Genomic DNA, 20,905 nt, shown 5'->3' with positions numbered 1-20,905 from the left:
CAGAGTAAAAGTTTAAGTCTCAGATTTTCAAGGTCACAATGATTTGTGAATGAATTGACAATCAATTCTTGAAACGCATGGGGGGGGGTGAAGTGACTAAGGTTGCTATAGCCACGATATTGTATATGGGAAAAATACACTCCTCGTGCCTATGACAGCATTCGATGAAAATAGGCCCGTCTCCCACCTCATCTCTGCCCCGTCACCCCTCCCTCCCAGCTCCTCTCCACACCCCCATCTCCCCTCCTCCTCACCCAGTTTCTCTTGCCCCACCTCCTCTGCCCTGATCTCCCCTCCCCCAGCTCCTCTCGCACCTCTATCTCCCCTCCCGCTTCCACTCCTCTCTGCCCTGATCTCCCCTCCCCCAGCTCCTCTCGCACCTCTATCTCCCCTCCCGCTTCCACTCCTCTCTGCCCCTCACAGCGCCTCTCCATCTCCCCTCCCCCTCCGCTCCTCTCCGCCCCCCAGCTGCCCGCTCCACACGCTGCTTCTCGCTCTTCCTCCCGCCCCCTACGGCCCCCAGCAATCCGCGGCCAGGGCCACCCCGGCTCCTCCCCTCACCGCAGCCCTCGCTCCGCCCCTCCCCTAGCACGTGACAAGGGAGCTCTGGCCCTGAGAGGGCGCGAGGCGGAGACGGCGGTAGTAGCTGGTGGGGGGTAGTGGCTGCGCTGAGGCGGGAGCGGATCCGACAGCCACCCGGGTAAGGTGGCGGGGAGCAGTGGCGCTGAGCGCGGCGGGGGCGGGGACCCTGTTGGCCGATGAGGGGCCGTCGCTGCCGCCGCCAGGGACGCCCGTGGCTGGCTGAGTGGGGGGCGGGGGAGGAAGCGTCGGGTGGTGCCCTCGATTTCTTTCCTGGGGGCGCCTGGTCCCTTGGGTCTCCGCCCTTGGGAGGCCTGCGGGTCCCGGCGGCAGCCGTGTGGGGCCGGGCTGGGCTGGGTAGCCGCCTGGTCCGCCGGCCTGGCCAGGTGAGGCCGGAACCAGGCGCTTGCGAGGATCCCGATAACGGCCGCTCTGGAATAACCTCCCCGTAGGGGAAGTTTCTCCTTGGCCCTTGCCAGTGGCTGGCGAGTGTCCGGAAGCGTCAAGGCTCCTGCTGCGCTGGGATCCAGGGGTTGCTGGACCCGTGCCGTGCCGTGCCGGAAGGCAAGGTGAGAGCAGCACTGCTGACCCCCTGCCTTCCCTATACTGGCAAGCCTGGTTGTGAAGTCGGCAGAGAAAGGCGTCCTCGCCCGTATTGAGAACGTGAAGTTGGTTTTGGGCTTTTTTTTTTTTTTTGGTGGGGGGTTGGTCATTGCATAGGCTGTGCTTGGTGCTGTTTGGTCTGTTCTTCTCTGTGTGCGTTTGTATACGGCGGGTGTACCTGCTCTCAGATTAGTTAACGGAGCTGTGAAGGTGTTGTGTAATTTTGCCTCACGTGTTAAAACGAATCCTCCGGCTCAGATCAAAATAGCTTAAATACTAGAGGAGGTGGTAGCCATTACTGTGTTTTTTTTACATGTCCATGTTGAATGTGAGCTTGTAACACACCCTAAAATAGTTTGCTGCTGTTTGTTTGTGTGCTTTAGTCATAGGGTATAGACACAGATTTGTTCAGCTATTTATAGCTGGTCGTTCTAGTCAACAACATAACAAAAGTGTACAGTGAAAGGCAAGTGGCTGATGTTAGGGTGCATGCTCATTAACTTGTACAGTTGGTGAGAAGTGGTTTTTAAAAGTTTAAAATATACCACATAAAAGTTTTTAAGCTGAGTCAATAGACAATTAACAGGCAATTAGATGTTTACTTGTTAGGTTTTTAGTTTTTAAGGAAGTGTAAATATCTGAGGGAGAACTGCATTTTGCTGCTAATATTAAAGATAGTTATGCCTGAGGAATGGGGTAGAGGTTTTCAGAATGGATTAATTTAAACCATTGATTTAAATGACCAAAAAAACTAAGATTTAAATCAGGTTACTAAAAAAACCCTAAGAGTGACTGTACGTAGTGCACTTAAGTTTGGAATAAGCCATCCTGAATTCACTAACATTTCTGTTTTTTTGAGAAAACAAGTATAGAATGGGGTTCCCTTGAGAAAGATGCATTAAACTGAAGTAACATAGGGAATAGATTGTGGCATTACCATTATGGTCTCTGATCATGATGTTCTGAAATAAGGGGCCTGTATTATGTAATAGAAAATGATAGTAGCAACTGGCAACTTTGGATTCTCTTACTGCAGCTTTCTGTATTGTATACTTGAGTGATAGATTCTAAACTTAGTTAACAGGCCATAAGGACTAGCTAAACTAAACCTTTTTTTTTCCCCTTAGTAATTTCCAACACAGGAAACAGCTTGGAAATTTACTTGTCAAATCACACTTGTATTAAAAAGCATGGAGAGAATCTTGAAAAAGTTACATTCCAAAGAGAATTATTGAAGTTACTAATCAGTGGATCTGTTCAGCCATATGAACACCTTTTATCTACATAATTTTGTACCCCATAAACAGTTTTCCTTATGATGTTTGTCTTTCAACTAGGCCCTTTGTAGTCTTTTTACTGCTTGTGCTTAATGCATTTTCCTTTTTTATCTAAGTAACAGATTTCTTCAAAATGTTCCTAGTTAGGATAGTAACACAGAGGGAGCTGTGCTAGTCTATATAATAAGGGCGTTTCTTAAACACAAAAGCCATGACAGTTTTTCTGTGACAAAAGTGTGTTGGAATATAAAAAGCTGTGTGTGCATGTTGAGTATGTTTTCCCTTTTTTCTTTCTAGTACACTCCACTGTTCCTTTCTATGCTGTCTCTGTCCTTTCCTATATTGCCTCCCCGTGTTTAGACAATATCTTAACTAATTCCTCTGCTGTGCTTCCGCAAGGTCCACCTCCACATAAGCACAGAACAAAAACAATCCTATCCAGCTTGTCTTATTTTTGAACGTTATTTTTTGGTCTGCTGAGAAACAGAAAACTAAAGGCCCAGGACTGCCAAGAAGCAAGAGCTAATAGTTAGTCTGGATAGACTAGATCCATAAATTTATTTTTGAGAGACTGTAAGTGTATGAGTATCATGTTTGTGATGAGATGTAACTGTTAATAAATGAGAAACTTTTAGTATTCATTTAAAATACAAAAGATTTATATAAATCTGATTTTTACTTTTTAAAAATTCAGTTTTTATTCACCCTGATTTAGATCCCTTTTTTTTTTTAAAAAAAAGGGCATGCAAGTCCCTACTGTGTGTGTATGCCATGTGTTTCATATATAGGTGCATGTGAAATTCAAATGATTTTACCTACAGTTCTGTACAAATAACTGATGCATGTTGTCAAGCAAAAATATTTTGATGAAACTTCAGTCTATAAAATTCATATCTAACAGGGCTAACATGAAGAAAATTGTCTTATAGAAAATATGGATTGCAGATATTCTTTGATAACATTTAAAAGAAGTAGTTGCTCTTTGGGTATTGTAGCAGATTCCTTTAAATTCTGCTCCTAACATGAATACTAATAAAATGCAGACTATATGGCTGATTTCCAGTCTCCCCCTTACAAGCCAGCAGCCATTTCCGTGCCCTGTGTGCTCCTCAGTGGGGGGGGCAACGAGCAAGCTGGCTTGTAAGGGGGAGACTCTGTCTGGCTACATTCCCCTCAGTCATTGAATCTACTGAAAAGCTTGAAAGAATGATCAGCTAACTTTTATTTTTTATCAGGAAAAATAAGAAATATTGTATCACTGGAGAAATTTGAATAAAAGGCTAAATTCATTCCTGAAATAACAAATTTATACAAATATTTAATTTTGTTTCCAAACTAAGTATATCCTGAAACCATATTTGGGAAGTATTGTTGCAGCAAATGTTTGAGGTGCTGTAAGTATTGATTATGTGGAGATGATTGGGTAGACTTTTTTTATTTCATCTGGCTTTCTGTTGGTATGAATTTATGACAAATGTTCTCAAATATGGTTTCTATGGCCAACTTTGTTTTTGTGTCAACATCATTGAAGTATTCACTGTAGGTGTAGGGAATAATTTTTATTAATGAAATATGTATTGCAGAGGTGGTACAAGAACAGAACCATTGCTTTTTGTGTGGATCACAAACAGTGGCTATTGTTCAATTTTAGTTTTTAATATTTCATTTAACCTTTTTGAGAAGTGAAATGTTTGAACTTCAGCTTTGTGACTACTGTAAAAATGTCATTGCAGTAGCTCTTCAAAAATATTCCTAAAAATCAAAGTAACTGTGGAAAGGACTATAGATTGTAGAAGCTTAGAAATGCAGCCAGTGCACAAGCTGCTGGGTTGCTGTCATAGCAATTGGTACAATCATGTGGGAAATCTTTTGTTCTTTGTGCAGAGTAGTGCTGATAGGTGAAGATGGGAGATACTATGGAATCTGGGGAACAAGCTAAGCTACAGTACTTTAGGCCTTATCTGAAAGTTGCAGTGATTTAACCAAAGGTTTGATTTAAAATTAGTTTAAACTGAAGCTAGTCTGTAGTCACTTTTATTTTAGTTTGAGTGCTTGTCTGTGCTGGTAAGTTACTGTGCTGTTACTCTCTCACCCCTCTTTTGAAGTGAAACAAGTTGTTATGCAGTAAATCACCAGTGTAAACAGGCTTCCACTGGAGGGAGCTCCCCTTCCATTACAGTGTGTTACTCCCCTCATGAGGTGTAGTAATGGTGAGGGAGTCTGTTCTGGTATGGCTGAAGAAGTGGGTCTGTCCCACAAAAGCTCCCCTAATAAATTATTTTGCTAGTCTTTAAAGTGCTACTTGACTGCTTTTTGCCTAGAGTGATGCATTGACTGTACTGCTACATTTATATGCTGTTATGGCAGCACATTAAATTTGAATGTGTAGACCAGGGGTTGTCAACCCCTGTTTACGTATGCTGCTCGAGTGCTACAGCCCCTCATTCCCCCATGCAGCTGGGGAGGGGATTGGCACCCCCACCACGATCTGCACTCTCAGGCTGGGGAGAACCCCACTGTGTGCACCAGAAAATGGGTGTGGGGTACCAGACGGGCTCTGGCTCTCAGTGGTTACTGTGCTCTAGTCCCTGGATGGAGCTCTCAGAGACCAGAAGAAGGTGCTGGTCTGGCGGTTAGCAGCCCTGGTGGACATGCCTCTTCTCCCTGTACCCTTACAGGGCTGGACATTCCTGGCAGCACTTCTCCTCATGGGTCTGGGTCACCTTGCCACCAAGGTGCACAGATGGCCGGTGTGGCCTCAAACTTGCTTTAAGCCAATGTAGCAGCTGTCTAGGTGGCTCAATGCGAGCATGCTCAGTGCCTTCCACCACATCCTGCAGCTGGACCTGCTGCAGAAAGACTGGAATGTGAGCTGCCTGGTAAGATGGGGAGAAGAACCCTCTCCCCTGCCATCTGTCCTCCTTCTCTGAAGAAGGAGACTGACTCTTTTGCTATTTGCCTTCCCTCCTCTTGGGAGAGGGACTGAGCCCCTCTGCCCCCTTACACCTGCCATCTGGCCCCTCAGGGACAGGGATTGAGTCCCTCTGTCCCCTCCGCTGTCCATCTGCCCCCTTGGGAAAGGGACTCAGTCCCTTTGCCATCTGCCTCAGAGCAGGGATTTTTTTTAAATCCTTCTCCCTGCCCCCCTATGCCCACTGTCTGGGATGGGGACTGAGCCCTCTTGCTTTCCTTTTCTGCCCAGTCATGGTATTTTACCAATTGCTGCCACCATCCTTCACACAGGCAGTTAATTCCAGTGAGGTGTTTGGTGGTCCTGCTTCCCCAGGGTTGCCCAGTTCCTCCCACTCAGCTTGCTTGCCCTTAGCACATACCAGCCCCACTTCTGTATGCTAGGGCTCTCCCTGCCACTAGCCACAGCTAAACAGTAAACCTCTGGATCTTTATTTGTTATTGAAGTTGTTGTAAGTAAGCCTATTAGTGACTTTAAAAAGTATCACTGGCACTGGGGCCATATATAGAACTCAAAAAGTCAAACTTTTGCGCTCTGCCTCAGAAAGGTTGCTGAAAATTGTTTTTAATAAAATTAATAAATGCTTAAAATATTAATAATTTTAAAATCATAAAATGTTATTGTAATAGAATTTTCTCACAGAACTCTTTATTTTCATTTTGTGGAACGCTGGGGTTCTGTGGAACACCATTTGGGGAACACTGTCTTAGAGGTTTGACAATGCTTCCTTAATTTGAGGTGTCAGAAAACAAGGATTCAGGTCAGATCAGTTGCTGGTGTAGACAAAACCTAGCAGTCTTACTTCAGTTTAGATTAGATTAATCTTTTTTTTTAAAATAGAATGTTGCTAAATTGAAATAAACCAACCTAAAAGTGTCAAATGCAAAAACATAGACCAATTTTAGTGCAAACTTGTACTTAGTCAAGATCCCAGATTGTTTATGGATAAATCTATTTTGGCAGCAGTATGTATGTTTAACAATGAAGAAATTATCATAACAAACCCATTAAAACCAGAAATGTCTTTAAGCAGGAGGAGATTAGATTGTTGGAGCTGAGGCTCCTCAATTAGGCAGGAGATGCTTTTTTTGTCTTGTCTTTAGCATTTCCTAAAACCTGTCCAATATTGAGTGTGCTCTGATGGAATTTGATGGACAATCACTGTCTCTGTGCTGAGAAAAGTGTTCCATTTCCCCTAGGAATGGGTGACCTAAAAGATGCTATGCATAAGTGTGAAATCTAAAACTAATTAAAGATGTTTTAACCACTTGGGTTCCTATCCTATATGTAGTATAATTGTATTCTGTATCATGCATTCTTAGAATGGCGCACATACTTTGTAGAATGGGGAAACTTAATTGCTGCCAGACTATAAGGATGTAGTCACTTTTAAATGCACCCTGACACTGAAGGTTTCCTTAACTGTAGAAATAAGTATAGATGCAGATCTCAGTCCTTTTGTCAATGGTAAGGTCTTATTGATTTCAGTGTCTCCATTCAGTAAGAGGAATCTTTTGAGTCAGGTTTCTGGATACATTACAATATCAAAGCATATAGATCTACTCCGTGGAGGAGGTTGCTTCAAGTAATACTTAAAACACATAAAGCATTTTACCGTGACAGCGACTCTTGTTTTACAGATCAGGGGTTGAGTGAAACTGAGTAACATAGAAATTACAAAATGTGACTCACTGTATTGCTTTTCAGCAGTGACAAAGTCAGGAATAAATAAAGAACTAACTCCAGTCATATGTGCTCAGTTGTAGACTACATTAGGTATCGTTTCCAATCAAATAATGCTAAATTTTATCATAGACCAGTGTTTCCAAAATTTATTTGCCCATGGAACCCTTTTAAATCCAAAAGAACCTAATAAGTCTTCTATAAGGAACTGAAAAAGTAGACCACAAATAAGTAAGGATGACGATAAACAAATGCTAAACAAGGTCATGAGATCAACGTTTAGTTAGTTTCATATATTTAAAAACTAAAGTCACATTTATTGTATACAAAAATAAAGCTCAAAAACTAGTGTGCATTATATTGGCAGTTTTCAATGTGAAGAGTTTTTTTTTTTTTCTTGACAAATTCTTCTTATATTTGGGTTAATACTGGAAAGTTGGATTTGCATATCTGGCCTGGCATTCAATTGATTTCTGTATTTCGTTTTTGTTGCTGTGTAATTTGAGAACCCAGTTTTGCACAAGTATGTGCTGCCAAAGGGTAACAACTGACGAATTGCACATGTTGATAAAGCTGAATATTCTTGACATAAGCTGCCCCAAAATGATCCATGCTACCTGAGTGAGTACAGGGATTTACAGTGGTATATAACAGGTGATCATGCCACTAATTGATCGTGGTTGCGCAACATCATCGTCCCCCCTCTCTGGCTAAGCTGTCGTTACATAGGGACACTTGATGTGTTAAACGCAAATGAAAATTGTTTTTAATAAAATTGATAAATGCTTAAATATTAATTATTTTAAAAATAATAAAATGTTGTTGTAATAGAATTTTCTCTCCAAACACTTAGTTTTACTATGTGCAACCCTGGGGTTCGGTGGAACGCCATTTGGGAAATACTGTCTTAGAGGTCTGAAAATGCCTCCTTAATTTGAAGCGTTAGGAAATGAGCGTTCAGATCTTTGGGCACAAACTAAATAAAAATCCTTTATTAAGGTAAGAATTCACTAGTCATGCAATAGTAGCATAAAAAGGAGTTGCACTGATTTCATTCTCATGCAGGAGTAAGCTCACGCACTTTTGGTTTGCGGGTTTGGGTCCTTTGGGAACTGAAAGTTTCTGGAAGAATTTATACACCCTAAATAGTATTTGATATCTATACATCATTTTACATTTTGTGTATTTACTTTGAAAATGATTTTAAAGATGCCAAAATTCTAGCTAGTTGGTTTTTAAATTTTCTGCTCCTCATTACAGTTTGTTAATCTTTATCTAATGCTAACCTTAATATTTCTAGTTCCTAATTGCTTATGTAGTGGCAAAAATAAATTCATATCACTTGTTCTTTGGAACTAATCACTGAATTCTGGCTAACATTGGAACAGGACTATGAAGCAGAGTGCAAGGACAGAAATAGGCTTGGTTATACACTCATCCCTTGTTTTAAATGAGTATTTTACTTAGGAGTAGTCGCCAAAATGAGGGATACATGTACCTATCTTTGCTCACGAGATGAGTGAACCTCCCCTAGTGCTAGTACAAGCCTTACCCCCAACCCTGCAGACCCAATCTGCTGCAGCCTGAAACCCTGCTGGCCTTAGAGACGCAACCCGCTGCAGCCTTAACCCTCCCACCCATCCCATGGACCCAACCCACAGCAGCCTGGACCCCCCACCCCCACCCCACAGACCCTGCCCACTGCAGCCTTAACATCCTGCCCTCCCCGTGGACCCAACCTGCCTCAGCCTTAATGTCACCCCCACAATCTGCCACTAGATTTTAACCCTCGCTCCCACTTATGGCCCCAAACTGCTCCCAGCCTTTAACCCTCTCCATCTTCCCCACCCCCAACCCAAGGTTCACTTACCTTTCAGAAGCAGCACCATATGCTGCCACTCCTTTGCTGAACACTTGGAACAATTCAGACTTTGTGTGTCTTTTAATGGGATTTTAGTGCCCTCTTACAAGTTTTTGCCTATGAGCAGAAAGTTGGGAGCCAGTTGTGCTCATAGCAAGGGATGAGTGTATTGTCTGGACTGTGATAGATTGGAAAGTGCCTTCACAGGATACATGTAGCCAATTAGCAGAAAAACAATAAAGGCTCGTTGTTTTCTGGTCATCCTCTTTTCCTATTTCTTGTAGCTTTTCTCTTACTCGGTTTCTAATGCTCGCTTGTTTGTTTTGTCTCCTTCCCTTCCAGGTTTTTCTGGTGTGTCCCATACTGTCTTATGGATAACTAGAAGTGCTTAAAAATCCCACCATAGTAAACTGGATGTTTTTAACTGCTTCTAACAAGTCTGAAACCCAAAAGCTTAAGTAGGACCTTAAAATGTGACATCTAACAAAATTAAAAAATAACCTTAGCTGATGGCTTGATGGATGTTGGTAAAATCATTTAAAATCCATAAGCAGTCCATTTGCTCCATTATGAAAGCCTGTATTTGACTGTGGAGATAGTATACTGTGCATCTCAAAGGGAGAAGGTTCTTTCTACAGCTAACTAGAGTTTTTATTTGGCCAATACAGAAACTGTTTATAGCACTTGGATGAAGTATCATCAAACCATGCTTGCAAGCATAGCTGGACCATCACAGGTTTGTTGTTTGAGGCCAGGAAGGGGGGAATGATTAACTTGATTAATAGGTAAATCTGTGAACTCTGAAGGGTGCTTCAGAGGATTAATTGGGAGCAGAGAAAGGGAGGCAAAATTAGCAGGCCAGTCTTTTTTCCTTCTGAAGGCTCAGTTATAGTTGAGAGAAGTAACACTGTTCCATGAAGAATTTAAGCTTCTGCGTAAGCCAGTGGTTGACTCGAGCTTAAAAAAGCCTACTGATCTTCTTTGCTGAGTAACAGAAACAGTAGGCTTAATAGGTAGCTTGCAAAATATTAACAGGATCATGAGCATAGAAGGGCTAAGTGTGACAATTGTTTCCACTGTTTTACTTCCATAAATAGGGCCTAAGCTCTGGTCTTAGTTTTCTTATTGAACTTTTATTCTTGTGTGAGAGTCTTAGATTGCTAATGCAATATGAGGTATTAATTTTGAAATCAGTTGTCCTTGAGACATTTTAGGCAACTGACTGGTGACAGTTTTTTGTTTTTGTTTTTCTTATAGCTCTGCGGATACACACATCCAAAAACAAGTCATGATGTGCCTTATCTTTTACCAGGAAAGGTGAATACCTCGTTCAGATGAAGATGGCTGACAAAACTGGAAAGCTCCTCCCAGGACCGTTGTACATTGAAGTGGAGTATGATTATGAGTATGAGGCAAAGGATAAAAAGATTATAATAAAACAAGGGGAGAGATACATCTTAGTGAAAAAGACTAATGATGACTGGTGGCAAGTCAAAAGGGATGCAAATTCCAAGCCCTTCTATGTGCCAGCACAATATGTGAAAGAAGTAACACGAAAAGCACTAATGCCACCTGTTAAACAATCAGGTGGACTACCAAATAGCTCTTTGAAACTGATGCATAGTTTACAGAGGTCAACGGAAAATGTGAACAAATCACCAGAGCTTTCTAGTTTTGGAAAGTCTTCTCCAGTTCAAGTATCTGGCCTAGTTCGTGATGCCAATCAGAATCTGGGACCAAATAGTAGCCCGGGTGAAAATCTTGGCCTGAGCCTGGACCTTGCCCAAAATAATGGAAAACTCAACAATGAGTTGCAGTCTCCAAAGGTTTTGAGCCAGCACAGAACTCTTCCTCTGGGTCATTTCACTTGTCCAGAGTTCATGGAAATAGAGAAGACCAGTTTCTCACACGAACAGTCCTGTGATTCAGCAGGGGAAAACTCAGAAAAAATTCATCAGGATTCAGAATCTGGAGACGAACTCAGTAGCAGTTCCACAGAACAAGTGTTGGTAAGCTTGAATAGAATCTTTCTTTCTTTATTATACATCTTTGATTATAGTTTGCTACTTTTGTAATTCTCTTCCTAAAAAGAGAGAATTGGAAGACTGAGGTGAAATCTTCATTTCATAATTTTCACCTTATCTAGTATGACATTGATTTTTCAATTTAAAAAATTGGCGCACAGAATTTATTTGTAACAAAGTACTTTGGTTTGTGTTCTTATTTGCAATGTCCTTGGGCGTAAATGGAATAAGGAACTTCAATTAAAACTATTTTCTTTCAGTGTTACATGTATATGTAGAGATGCTGTGAATTTAAATAGTTATTTGTAACTCTTCTTGGAAGCCAGTCCAGTGCGGTTAATTTCAACTTCTGAGCTCACTGAACTTTAATCCAGATGCCTGTGATAGTCAATAGCCACTGTCATTGATTTCTTATGTATATTGCATATAGGTAATCCACAAAGTATGGAAAGGTGAATATAATTAATGTTTTAGTGGATAAGAAATGGTATTTTCAAAGTTAATGTTGACATATAGCGTGAAAGCATCTCAAGACCATTCCTATCAAGACTTAAATTTAACTAATGGAAACAGGCATATTTGAGTTTTAATATACCAGAGGTGTGCAGAGCTGTGAAAGAAGTATCAGTGCTAAAAATAGCTTCCTACTGAAGCTAATTAGTGACAGCTTAAAAATTTTGTCCCTTTAGGCTAAAATAGCAATGCCTGGTGTCTTGCTGACCTTTATCTGTTTTGGCTTATTGGGAAATGGGCTGGGAGATCACCAGTTGTCCCCATAAGGGATGCTAGAGAGCTGTTGAAACATTTTAACAGATAGTGTAAATGGTCTAGAACTATTTACATATAAATGTGCTTTTTTTCCAGTCTGAGTCACTTTAGACTATGATATGCATTATCCTACTTTTGCTGTGGTACTGTAGTTTGAGAATATTCCGACAAACGTTCATTACAGTAAATCAACTTATCAACACCTGTTGAGTATCCAAAAATATTTTAGGTTTAGGGATGGTATTCACATAAGGATAGACTGTGATTTTTAGAAATGAAATCTTGATTATCTGGCTGTTAGCTGGAATCAATTTGCTGAAAAGCCACAATTAAGGCAATATTTTCTTTTAGGAAATTCCACAATGTAATTGTCTGCTTTTTTTGTTTTGTTTTTTTTATGCTGTTTGGTTTACAAGAGTGAGTATATTTAGCTTGTTAGACCTTATACATGTGCATTTGGATTTGAGGTACATTAAGTCCAGTATCCTGATTTGCAATGGCCAATACTAGATGTTTCAGGTAACATGCGAGGAGCATGGTATTGGACAGTGTCTTAAGTGTCCCAGTGGGGTAATGGCAATATTTTTCTTAAATCTCATTCAGTAAGAGTTTGTGTGTTTGTATTTCCTAAAACTCTTAACCATTGAAACAGAATGCAGAGTGTTCTTTTTATATGTATAATCCTTTTTTATCTTATTGGTCATTTTACCTCAAAAAGATATCTTAGAGTTTGGAAAAGATGTATGGAGAAGGGCAATGAAAATTGAGGTATGAGCTTCAGTATGAGAAGTTTAAAAAACTGAGGTTATATCTACAGTTACCAGAAGTTTGACTCTTTCAGGGTCAATTTTCGAGGGTTCGATTTTTAGGTACCTAGTGGTGACATGGTAAATCAAACTATCAGGACTCAACAGTCAACCTTGGTCCTTATTCTTGTGAGTTTCTTCCATTGACTTTTTTGTCTGTGCAGCCAGCCAGAAAAATCAGTTTGGGATACACAATTCCAGCTACTACAATTGCATAGCTGGAGTTGAAGTATCTTAGATTGACTTTTTGGCCTAGTGTAGACCTGCCCTGAAACTTTTCAGCTTGGAAAAGAAATGAATAAAAGAGGTTGTGAATTTAGGTCTACAGTAGAGCCCTGAGATATGCACAACTCAAGTGTGCATGTCTTGGGTTAACATGTCTCTGAGTGGAGGGAACTTGGCACCTGGCTCTGGGCTGCCCACCATTCAGGGGAGCAGGGAAACCAACCAGACAGGCATTAACTCCCTGCCACTCTCAGGAGCAGGGAAACTGAACAGTGCAGCAGTGGTCACTTTCCCCTTTCTTGTGAGCAGCAGGGCAGAGCTAGGGTCTTGGCTGCTTGCCAGTCACAGAAGACAGGGCAGCAGGGCTGGTCAGTTTCATGGATTTCCCCGCCCCCCCCCCCGCCCCAGTTAAGCTAAATTTGATTCTTGCAGATTGTGCAAGAATGCAACCTCTGCATAAATCAGTGGTTTTCTGTATATAATCCCGACCTTAGTGCCTTCTAAGCTGCATGGCTATATAGCTGCTTATTAAGCCTTGCACAGGGGCTCTGGGCTTCTGTGGCTGGACGAGAGGCACCTCTACTGCCAGCTCCCAGCCCAGCACTGCTGCACTGGGGAGAGGCACTTCTTAGCTGGTCCTGAGCTGCTGTTGTGAGAGAGGGCTTGGGGTAGCCTGCACCCCAAATCTTTCATCTTTAGCTCCAAGCCAGAGCCTTGATCTTGGAGCCCAAATCTGTCTTAGTTGTGAACCAACCAACACCCCTTGTTCCTGGCCCTACACCAGTTTGTCTATCTTCAGTCAGATGACTTCTCCTCTGGTTTTGAGTCCATTTCCACACTCCCAGTCCTCAGCCTTGCCTGTGCCACACACTATTCACGTTCAGAATGACTTTTGCTGTTGCTTTCCCTGTGCTGGCATTGATATCCTTGTCTGTACCTCAGTCTCTGCCCATAATACTACCCAAGTAGGTGAACTGCTTTACATCTTTCAGGTCATCTCCTCCCAGTGTGGTGGTGATGGTGTTGAACTGGTTGATCCTCACTGTCATGGCCTTTCCTTTTTGTTAATGCTCAGTCCAGTCACTGAGGCAGTTTTGTCTAGTGTTGTGATTTTTTTTTTTTCTTCCATGCTTTAATGTTGGTGTGAAAGGAGGGTGAGATTGTCAGCAAAATCCTCTGTCTGTTTGAAAAGTGTGCACTGAATATCCCGTTGATGGCCATCGATTGTCCTGCTCCTCATCCAGTACATTGTGATCAAGAACAGGAAGGGGTGCATACCTATAATTTGCAGGCTGTGCCTATTGAATCATAGCAGTGCTACTGTTGGATGAAGAGGGAATACACAGCTCGTGAAGTCAGTATGCACCTCACTAGCTTTTTACATATGTGTCACTTGAGCAATATCCGTAGGAAAAAACCAACATGGATGGAAACAAGTGAAGCAAGAATAAAGAAAATGTTTCACAGGGCACACACAGAACTGCAGTAGGCTGCATGTGGCCCACCACTGATTATGGCTGTGTTGTTAAGTTTGTTGCTATTTTCATTGTTCCCCCTTTTTTATTTTTTGCATATTACAAAGTGATATGTAGGGTTACTAGAATTATCTTCATATTATGAATTTTTGTATTGCTAACATGTCCTCATTTATTTAGCCTTTGAACTGTCAATCGTTGTTTAATAGCGTGATCTTTTAAGCAACATGTTTTATCCTCTGTAATTGAGAGCTAAATTGCACCACAGGGAAGTAAGAATGATACTACTAAGAATGAAATATGTATTTAATTGCTCTTTCAACACTGGCAAAATGTTTAGGGAGCCATCAGCTGTTGTGTTATGGTGACTTCCAAATTCGTGAGGATGAGGGAACTCTTTAAAAAGGGATCCTAGTTAAATCACTTTTTTATGCTATTTTGCTTTATACATTTACACTTAAATGGGAAGAAACGTGATATTAGAAGCAGCAAATAAGTTAATTCAATTTGTAGGATAAGTAGATACTCTTATTATTTGCAGGGCTGATTGATCACAATGTTACATTTGTTTTACAGTTTAGTGTTCAGCTAATTTTGGCAATACAGTAATCCCTCAACCTGTGATTTCGAGTTGTGCTTAACTCACGTTAACGTGAGTTAAGCGCAACTCAGAATCCTTCTCTTCCTAACCCTGCGCAGCCCCAGTTCGAGCACCCACCACCCTGGCTCCCTGTGCGCTCCCCCCGCCCCCCAGCCTTAACCCACCCCAGGCTTAACTCCCTTACTCCCCCCACTCATGGCACCAACCCACTGCCAGGCTTAACCCTCCCCAGCTGCTTCCCCCCCCCCCCCCCCAAAAAAAAACAAAAACAAAAACAAAAACACAAAACCAGGATATACCTTTCAAAAGGAGCTCCAGGTGCTCTGTCTGCAGAACGTGCATTTTGCTGGGGAAGAAAGCCCCCCGCCCCAGACCACTCAAATTTCACATAAATGCAAGGGTGTGTGGGAACTCAGCCCTCCCATAACTGGAGGGACTACTGTATTACTAATGAACTATTTACTCAGAACTGAATGCACTAATTTCCATACATTTGAGGTGTCAGTGAGGAAAGGTAGATGTCATGGATACTTTTAGTGTGTTTGGAAATCATCATGGTGTGACCATTTATGATTTCAGCTGTAAGAGAACATGACTGCGATAGGTAATATTGTGGAGTGGTTGTTTACTGTCCTTGTCTGGAGAAGCAAACAAGCAAATGGTGAATAAGGTTTCCAATTTTTAAAGCAGTGGTGTAATTTAATCTTGTCATACGAAATCACAGCCAAATTCAATTTAAACATTGGCATTTGGTAGTCATAGGGATTAAAGCAGTGGCAATACTGATGTCGCTGTTACTGTGTTGGCTTGGTTTGGACATTAAAAAATGCCAGTCTTCTCCATGGGAACATCCCTCTTGCTTTCAATAATCATCATTGTTTAGCAGAAATCAGCTATGCAGAAATTAATGACTCAGAAAGCAGTTTTTATTGCTCTTAGTCTGTAGTGAGAACATGAAGTTCCAAAGTGGTATGCACAAATGCATGTTTTAATCTTGCAAGGCAAGCCAAATCTTTTCTTTTTCATTGTGGAGTTCAGTCTTCAACATACTGTATTACAATAAACTTTTAAATTATAGTAATATCAGAAGTTCACTTTTATCCCTTGGATGAGCATTTCCCAAAGTGTGATCCGCAGCCCAGTACCAGTCCTTGGGGGTGGAGGGGGGAAGGAATACTGGTCCTTAGAAAATATACAGATTATTGATTTGTAATATTATTGTGAATGAATAATGAACAGTGAATGTATTCATTTTCATTCTTTTTGTAAATAAGCGTTTATAGCTTTGGGCTGCAGAAAAAGGTACTGAAAAAAAAAAAGGGCCCCAACTATATGAAGTCTGGGAAACCCTGCCTTAGATTGAACTTTTTTAGCCAGAAATGAGTGGTTTTATAAAGATGTACAGGATTTGCTGTTTTAAAAGATCTATGGTTTAATTATTTTTTATAGAGAGGCAATGAGGGATTGGAGTTGAGATTTTTTTTCAGAAAAACTGAGTAGTTTTTCAGAAAATATAAACCAAGGTTTCTGTTTGTTTCTGAAAATGTTTTTCATAACTCTTATGGATTTCACCAAGGATTTCTACAAAGGTTTTAGAAAAGGATGTGTATAAGTTTCGGTGAGATGGGTAATGGCTGCTTAAAATCTTCCTCTGCTGTGGGAAAAGTACTAAGTGTCTTTGAATTTTAAAATACATTTTTAAAATAGCCCTTCACATTGATAAACCCTATAAAGCTTTATCAGAGGGTGAAGCTTAGAATCTATTGTGCTCATTACCATCGTGCCTACCTAGCCTCTCAGTTCAGTACTATGGATTCCCACCACCAGTTTGTTCATTGTTAGCTTTCTTTGCCCATTTGTTAAATTCTCAGACAAGCATCTTCATGCTTTTTCAACTGCAACCCATGCTTTGGAAGTGCATCCTGTAAAGGGTTGCAAAACTAACTCCCTTTCCTCATCCAAATAGTTCTTTAAACCTCTTGTTGGCTGTGAAACCTACAAAAAACTTTGATAATAGTTAGCTACCACTTTATCAGGTGGTCCCATATTGTCTCAGTTTGTTTATACTCCACTGTTGATTAGTCTGTATTTATCTATTCTCATGCTTTATACTTAAATTTTAAGGTGTGTGTGTGTGTGTGTGTGTGTGTGTGTGTGTGAGAACTATCTTTGTTCTGTTTGTACAGCATCTAGCACAATTAGCTCCTGGCTTATGATTGGGTCTCCTTGGCACTGTGATGCTGCAGGCAGTGGTGATGATAAAAATGAGCAGCTATGGAACTATAAAGAGAAACTTCATGAGGGCTCATAGTCCTCCATCTTCTGTTTCTTCTTTACCAGTACCATGTATGTGTGGGAGGGTTGGCTTTGGTGTTTTTATTGTTGGGGGTGGGGGGAATATTGTGAAGAGATGGTTCTCCAATTATACTCCATGGTGAATTGTGGGGTCACCTTGATTTGGAGGGGAATGCTGTACTTGAGGGCCAGTCACTAAGTACTTCTTCATAGGTCTGTCAGCTGCAGAAGACCTGAAGAATGCAACTATTTTGTTGTGCCTCATAGAAAGCAGGATATGGGCCAAGACAGTCAGTCCTGTCCTATTGCGAGCTTTATAGCTTGTGTCATGTGACCAGTTTTTTATATTGGGTCTGAAAGCCATTTTAATGCCCAGTGTGGCTATTGGCCCCAAGTATTGTGCTAAGGGGCTCATGTGAGGTGTCTAATGAAAGCTGCTGATACCTTGAATCTATGTATGCTACTCACATATCTGTATCATTTACGTAGGTAAAGTTAGAGATTTTAGTTATGTAGCTGTGTTAGAAAATGTTTGAGTTCTGAGCTTCACAATAGGAGGTGTGAAGTCAGCGCCAGCTAGGATGAATGGACTATAAACAAGTGCTCAGATATCAAGTCCATAACCCAGATGCTTGGGATTTGTCAATGGGATGCAGCCCATTGGTCCGGTGACCTGAACTGAAACAAAGGAACAGGTCCATCTCAGAAATTGGAGGCTGTCTCCTGGGATTCATCCAATGGCAGTTTGCCACAACAGCCCACCTGAGTAAGGTGTGGGGCAGACCCTAAAGGGACTGTGGGAAGAAAGGGTTTTGTCCTGGAACTCAAGAGGAGAACAATGGTGTGAACTTAGCAGTGACCATCTTGGATCTCTTTTGTCTTGTGGTCTCCAAGGGACCATGTCCCAGCATGTGGCCCCTAGTGGGCTGGATCTACAGTTCTCCAATAACTGAATCTATGTAACCCAAAATGAACTTTGAGACTTTCAAGAATCCGCAGACAACACCGCTGGCCTGCATCAGTAGTTATGACTGGTGTATGTAAAGTATTGCTTTACAATTTTCCTCTCTAACCCTGTTCTTTCTTTTTATTAATAAATCTTTAGCTATTTAGACCTTAAGGATTGGTGAGTGTGTTGTTTGGGTAAGATCCAAATCTGTATGAAGGGCAAGTCATGCCTGACCAATCTGATCAGTTTCTATGATGAGATAACTGGCTCTGTGGATGGGGAAAATCCAATGGATGTGATTTATCTTGACTTTAGCAAAGCTTTTGGTAAAGTCTCCCACAATATTCTTGTCCACAAGTTAAAGGAATGTGGATTGGATAAATGGACGGTAAGATGGATAGAAAGCTGGCTAGAAGGTCGGGACCAGCAGGTAGTGATCAACAGCTCGATGTCAGAATGGCGGTCAGTTTCTAGTGGAGTGCCCCAAGGTTTGGTTCTGGGTCCTGTTCTGTTCAACATATTTATCAATGACCTGGATGAGGGGTTGGATTGCACCCTCAGCAAGCTTGTGGATGACACTAAGCTAGGGGGAGAGGTAGACACACTGGAGGGTGGGGACAGGGTCCAGAGTGATTTAGACAAATTGGAAGACTGGGCTGCAAGAAGTCTGATGAGGTTCAATAAGGACAAGTGCAGAGTCCTGCACTTGGGCCGGAAGAATCCCAAGCATTGTTACAGGCTGGGGTCTGACTGGCTCTGTAGTAGTTCTGCAGAAAAGGACCTGGGAGTTGTAGTGGACGAGAAGCTGGATATGAGTCAACAGTTTGCTGTTGTAGCCAAGAAAGCTAATGGCATATTAGGATGCATCAAGAGGAGCGTTGCCGGTAGATCCAGAGAAGTGATTATTCCTCTTTATTTGGCTTTGGTGAGGCCGCATCTGGAGTACTGTGTCCAGTTCTGGGCCCCCAATTATACGAAGGATGTGGATACACTGGAGAGGGTCCAGCAGAGGGTGACCAAAATAACTGGGGGGCTGGAGCATATGACTTAGGTTGAGGGAATTGGGACAGTTTAGTCTGCGGAAGAGAACGCTGAGGGGGGACTTGATAACAGCCCTCAACTTACTGAAAGGAGGTTGCAAAGAGGCTGGAAGAGAGGCTGTTCATGGTGGTCATGGAGGGCAGAACACGGAACAATGGTTTCAAGTTGCAGTTGGAAAGGTCCAGGTTGAACATTAGAAAAAACTTCTTCACTAGGATGGTGGTGAAGCATTGGAATGGTCTACCCGGGGACGTAGTGGAGTCTCCATCCCTGGAGGTGTTTAAGTCTCGCCTCGAGAAAGCCCTGGCTGGGCTGATCTGATGGGTTTGGCCCTGCTTAGAGCAGGGGACTGGACTCTGGCTTTTTTAGATCTCTTCCAGCTCTGGTCTTCTATGAATCTATGACCATAGTCTGTGGCTGGACTCTTTGCGGTCCAGAAGAAACTGTGCGGTGTTGGCAGTTAAACCTGTTTCACCCGACCTGAATTTGGGGATTGTTGGTCTGGGCTACTATAGCAGCTGAGAAGTGAATGGCTTGTGTGGCTTCTGGCTGGCCAGTGGGGCTTGCAGAGGTGCTGTTGTGGCTGATTGGATTTGCCTTAGTGAGAAGGAAATCCCAGCCTGGGGCTGCAAGTAGCTTGGATTTAAGCAAAGGTATCTTGGATTGAGTTCTCTAGCTGTGCCCGGAAACCCTATCCTATCACTGGACTGGACTCAATGACCTCTCGGTGTCCCTTCCAGTTCTATCTGTATATCTCCCATATGTATGTATCTGTAGTAACAGAGAGGAAGCCGTGCTAGTCTATACACTATCAAAACAAAAAGCAGTCTAGCACTTTAAAGACTAGCAAAATAGTTTATTAGGTGAGCTTTTGTGGGACAGACACACTTCTTCAGGCCATAGCCATACCAAAATCTAATTCTTGACCTCCCCACCCCTCCACTCTCTGATTTGCTCACCTTGATTATCTTTTTCTGATTTGTCATCCTTGCTTACTGTTTTTGGTTCTCTGTGCCTTAAATATTGAGTCTGGTCTGGCTATGGTCTGAAGAAGTGGGTCTGTCCCACGAAAGCTCACCTAATAAACTATTTTGCTAGTCTTTAAAGTGGTACTTGACTGCTTTTTGTTTTGTATGTATCTGTAGTTCAGGAGCAGCCACTTTAATCTGGGAGCAGGATATGTGGGAGGAAATACCAAAGATAAGAAGCTGTGCAGTTGAATGGAAGAAGGCAGGTCAGGAGTGGATGCATAGGTCTAGGAGCCGCTGGCATAAAGATAATGGTGCTGGGAGGTCAAATGAGATGACCCGAGGAAAAGGGTGTGAGGAGATTGGGAGTCAAGGAACTATCGAATACTGTGGAACCCCATGGAAGGAGGGAGGGGTTGGAAAACTTCAGGCTGTTTCTATGCTTGCAATTGAGCTACACAATGTTTGCTGTTCATAGGTGCTTAATAAAAGTTGTGACACAGCAAGCCTATGCACTGCTTTGTTGGCAGAAGCATTTTCTTGTTGAGAGAATGAAATTTGCTGTGGAGGCTAGAAGAATTTTGTCTGCCAAAGTGCTGACAAACAGCATTCACACACGCCAGCCTTCAACAACAGGGCTGTGTCTACACAGCCTTGTCAATAAAAGCTGTGTAGTTTAGAGAGCACCAAAGAGGCTGGAATGCCTTAAAAAAGGGGAGATGATTAAGGAGAAGAGAACTTTATAGCTAAAGGTGTGGGGGAGGGGTAGTTCAGTGGTT

At 42.1% G+C, this 20,905-nt stretch overlaps 1 protein-coding gene across 7 annotated transcripts in view; it reads left to right on the top strand.

Moving 5' to 3' along the window:
• The first annotated feature begins 575 nt into the window (after positions 1-575).
• ARHGAP12 (Rho GTPase activating protein 12) overlaps positions 576-20,905 on the top strand; it is a 173,750-nt gene continuing 153,420 nt past the window's right edge. For 5 of the 7 annotated variants that reach the window (XM_074984964.1, XM_074984963.1, XM_074984961.1 and 2 more), the window contains exons 1-2: positions 576-700; positions 10,232-10,983. In XM_074984964.1, the coding sequence (XP_074841065.1) occupies positions 10,309-10,983 (675 nt within the window). In that variant the 5' untranslated portion in view covers positions 576-700; positions 10,232-10,308. Of the gene's footprint in view, positions 701-908; positions 1,149-10,231; positions 10,984-20,905 lie in introns of those variants that run through there. The other 2 variants (XM_074984959.1, XM_074984958.1) reach the window with 2 other exon arrangements.

This window comes from Carettochelys insculpta, chromosome 2 (genome assembly GCF_033958435.1).
Source record: "Carettochelys insculpta isolate YL-2023 chromosome 2, ASM3395843v1, whole genome shotgun sequence".
Taxonomy (NCBI): domain Eukaryota; kingdom Metazoa; phylum Chordata; order Testudines; family Carettochelyidae; genus Carettochelys; species Carettochelys insculpta.
This window is presented reverse-complemented; position numbering and strand designations above follow the sequence as displayed.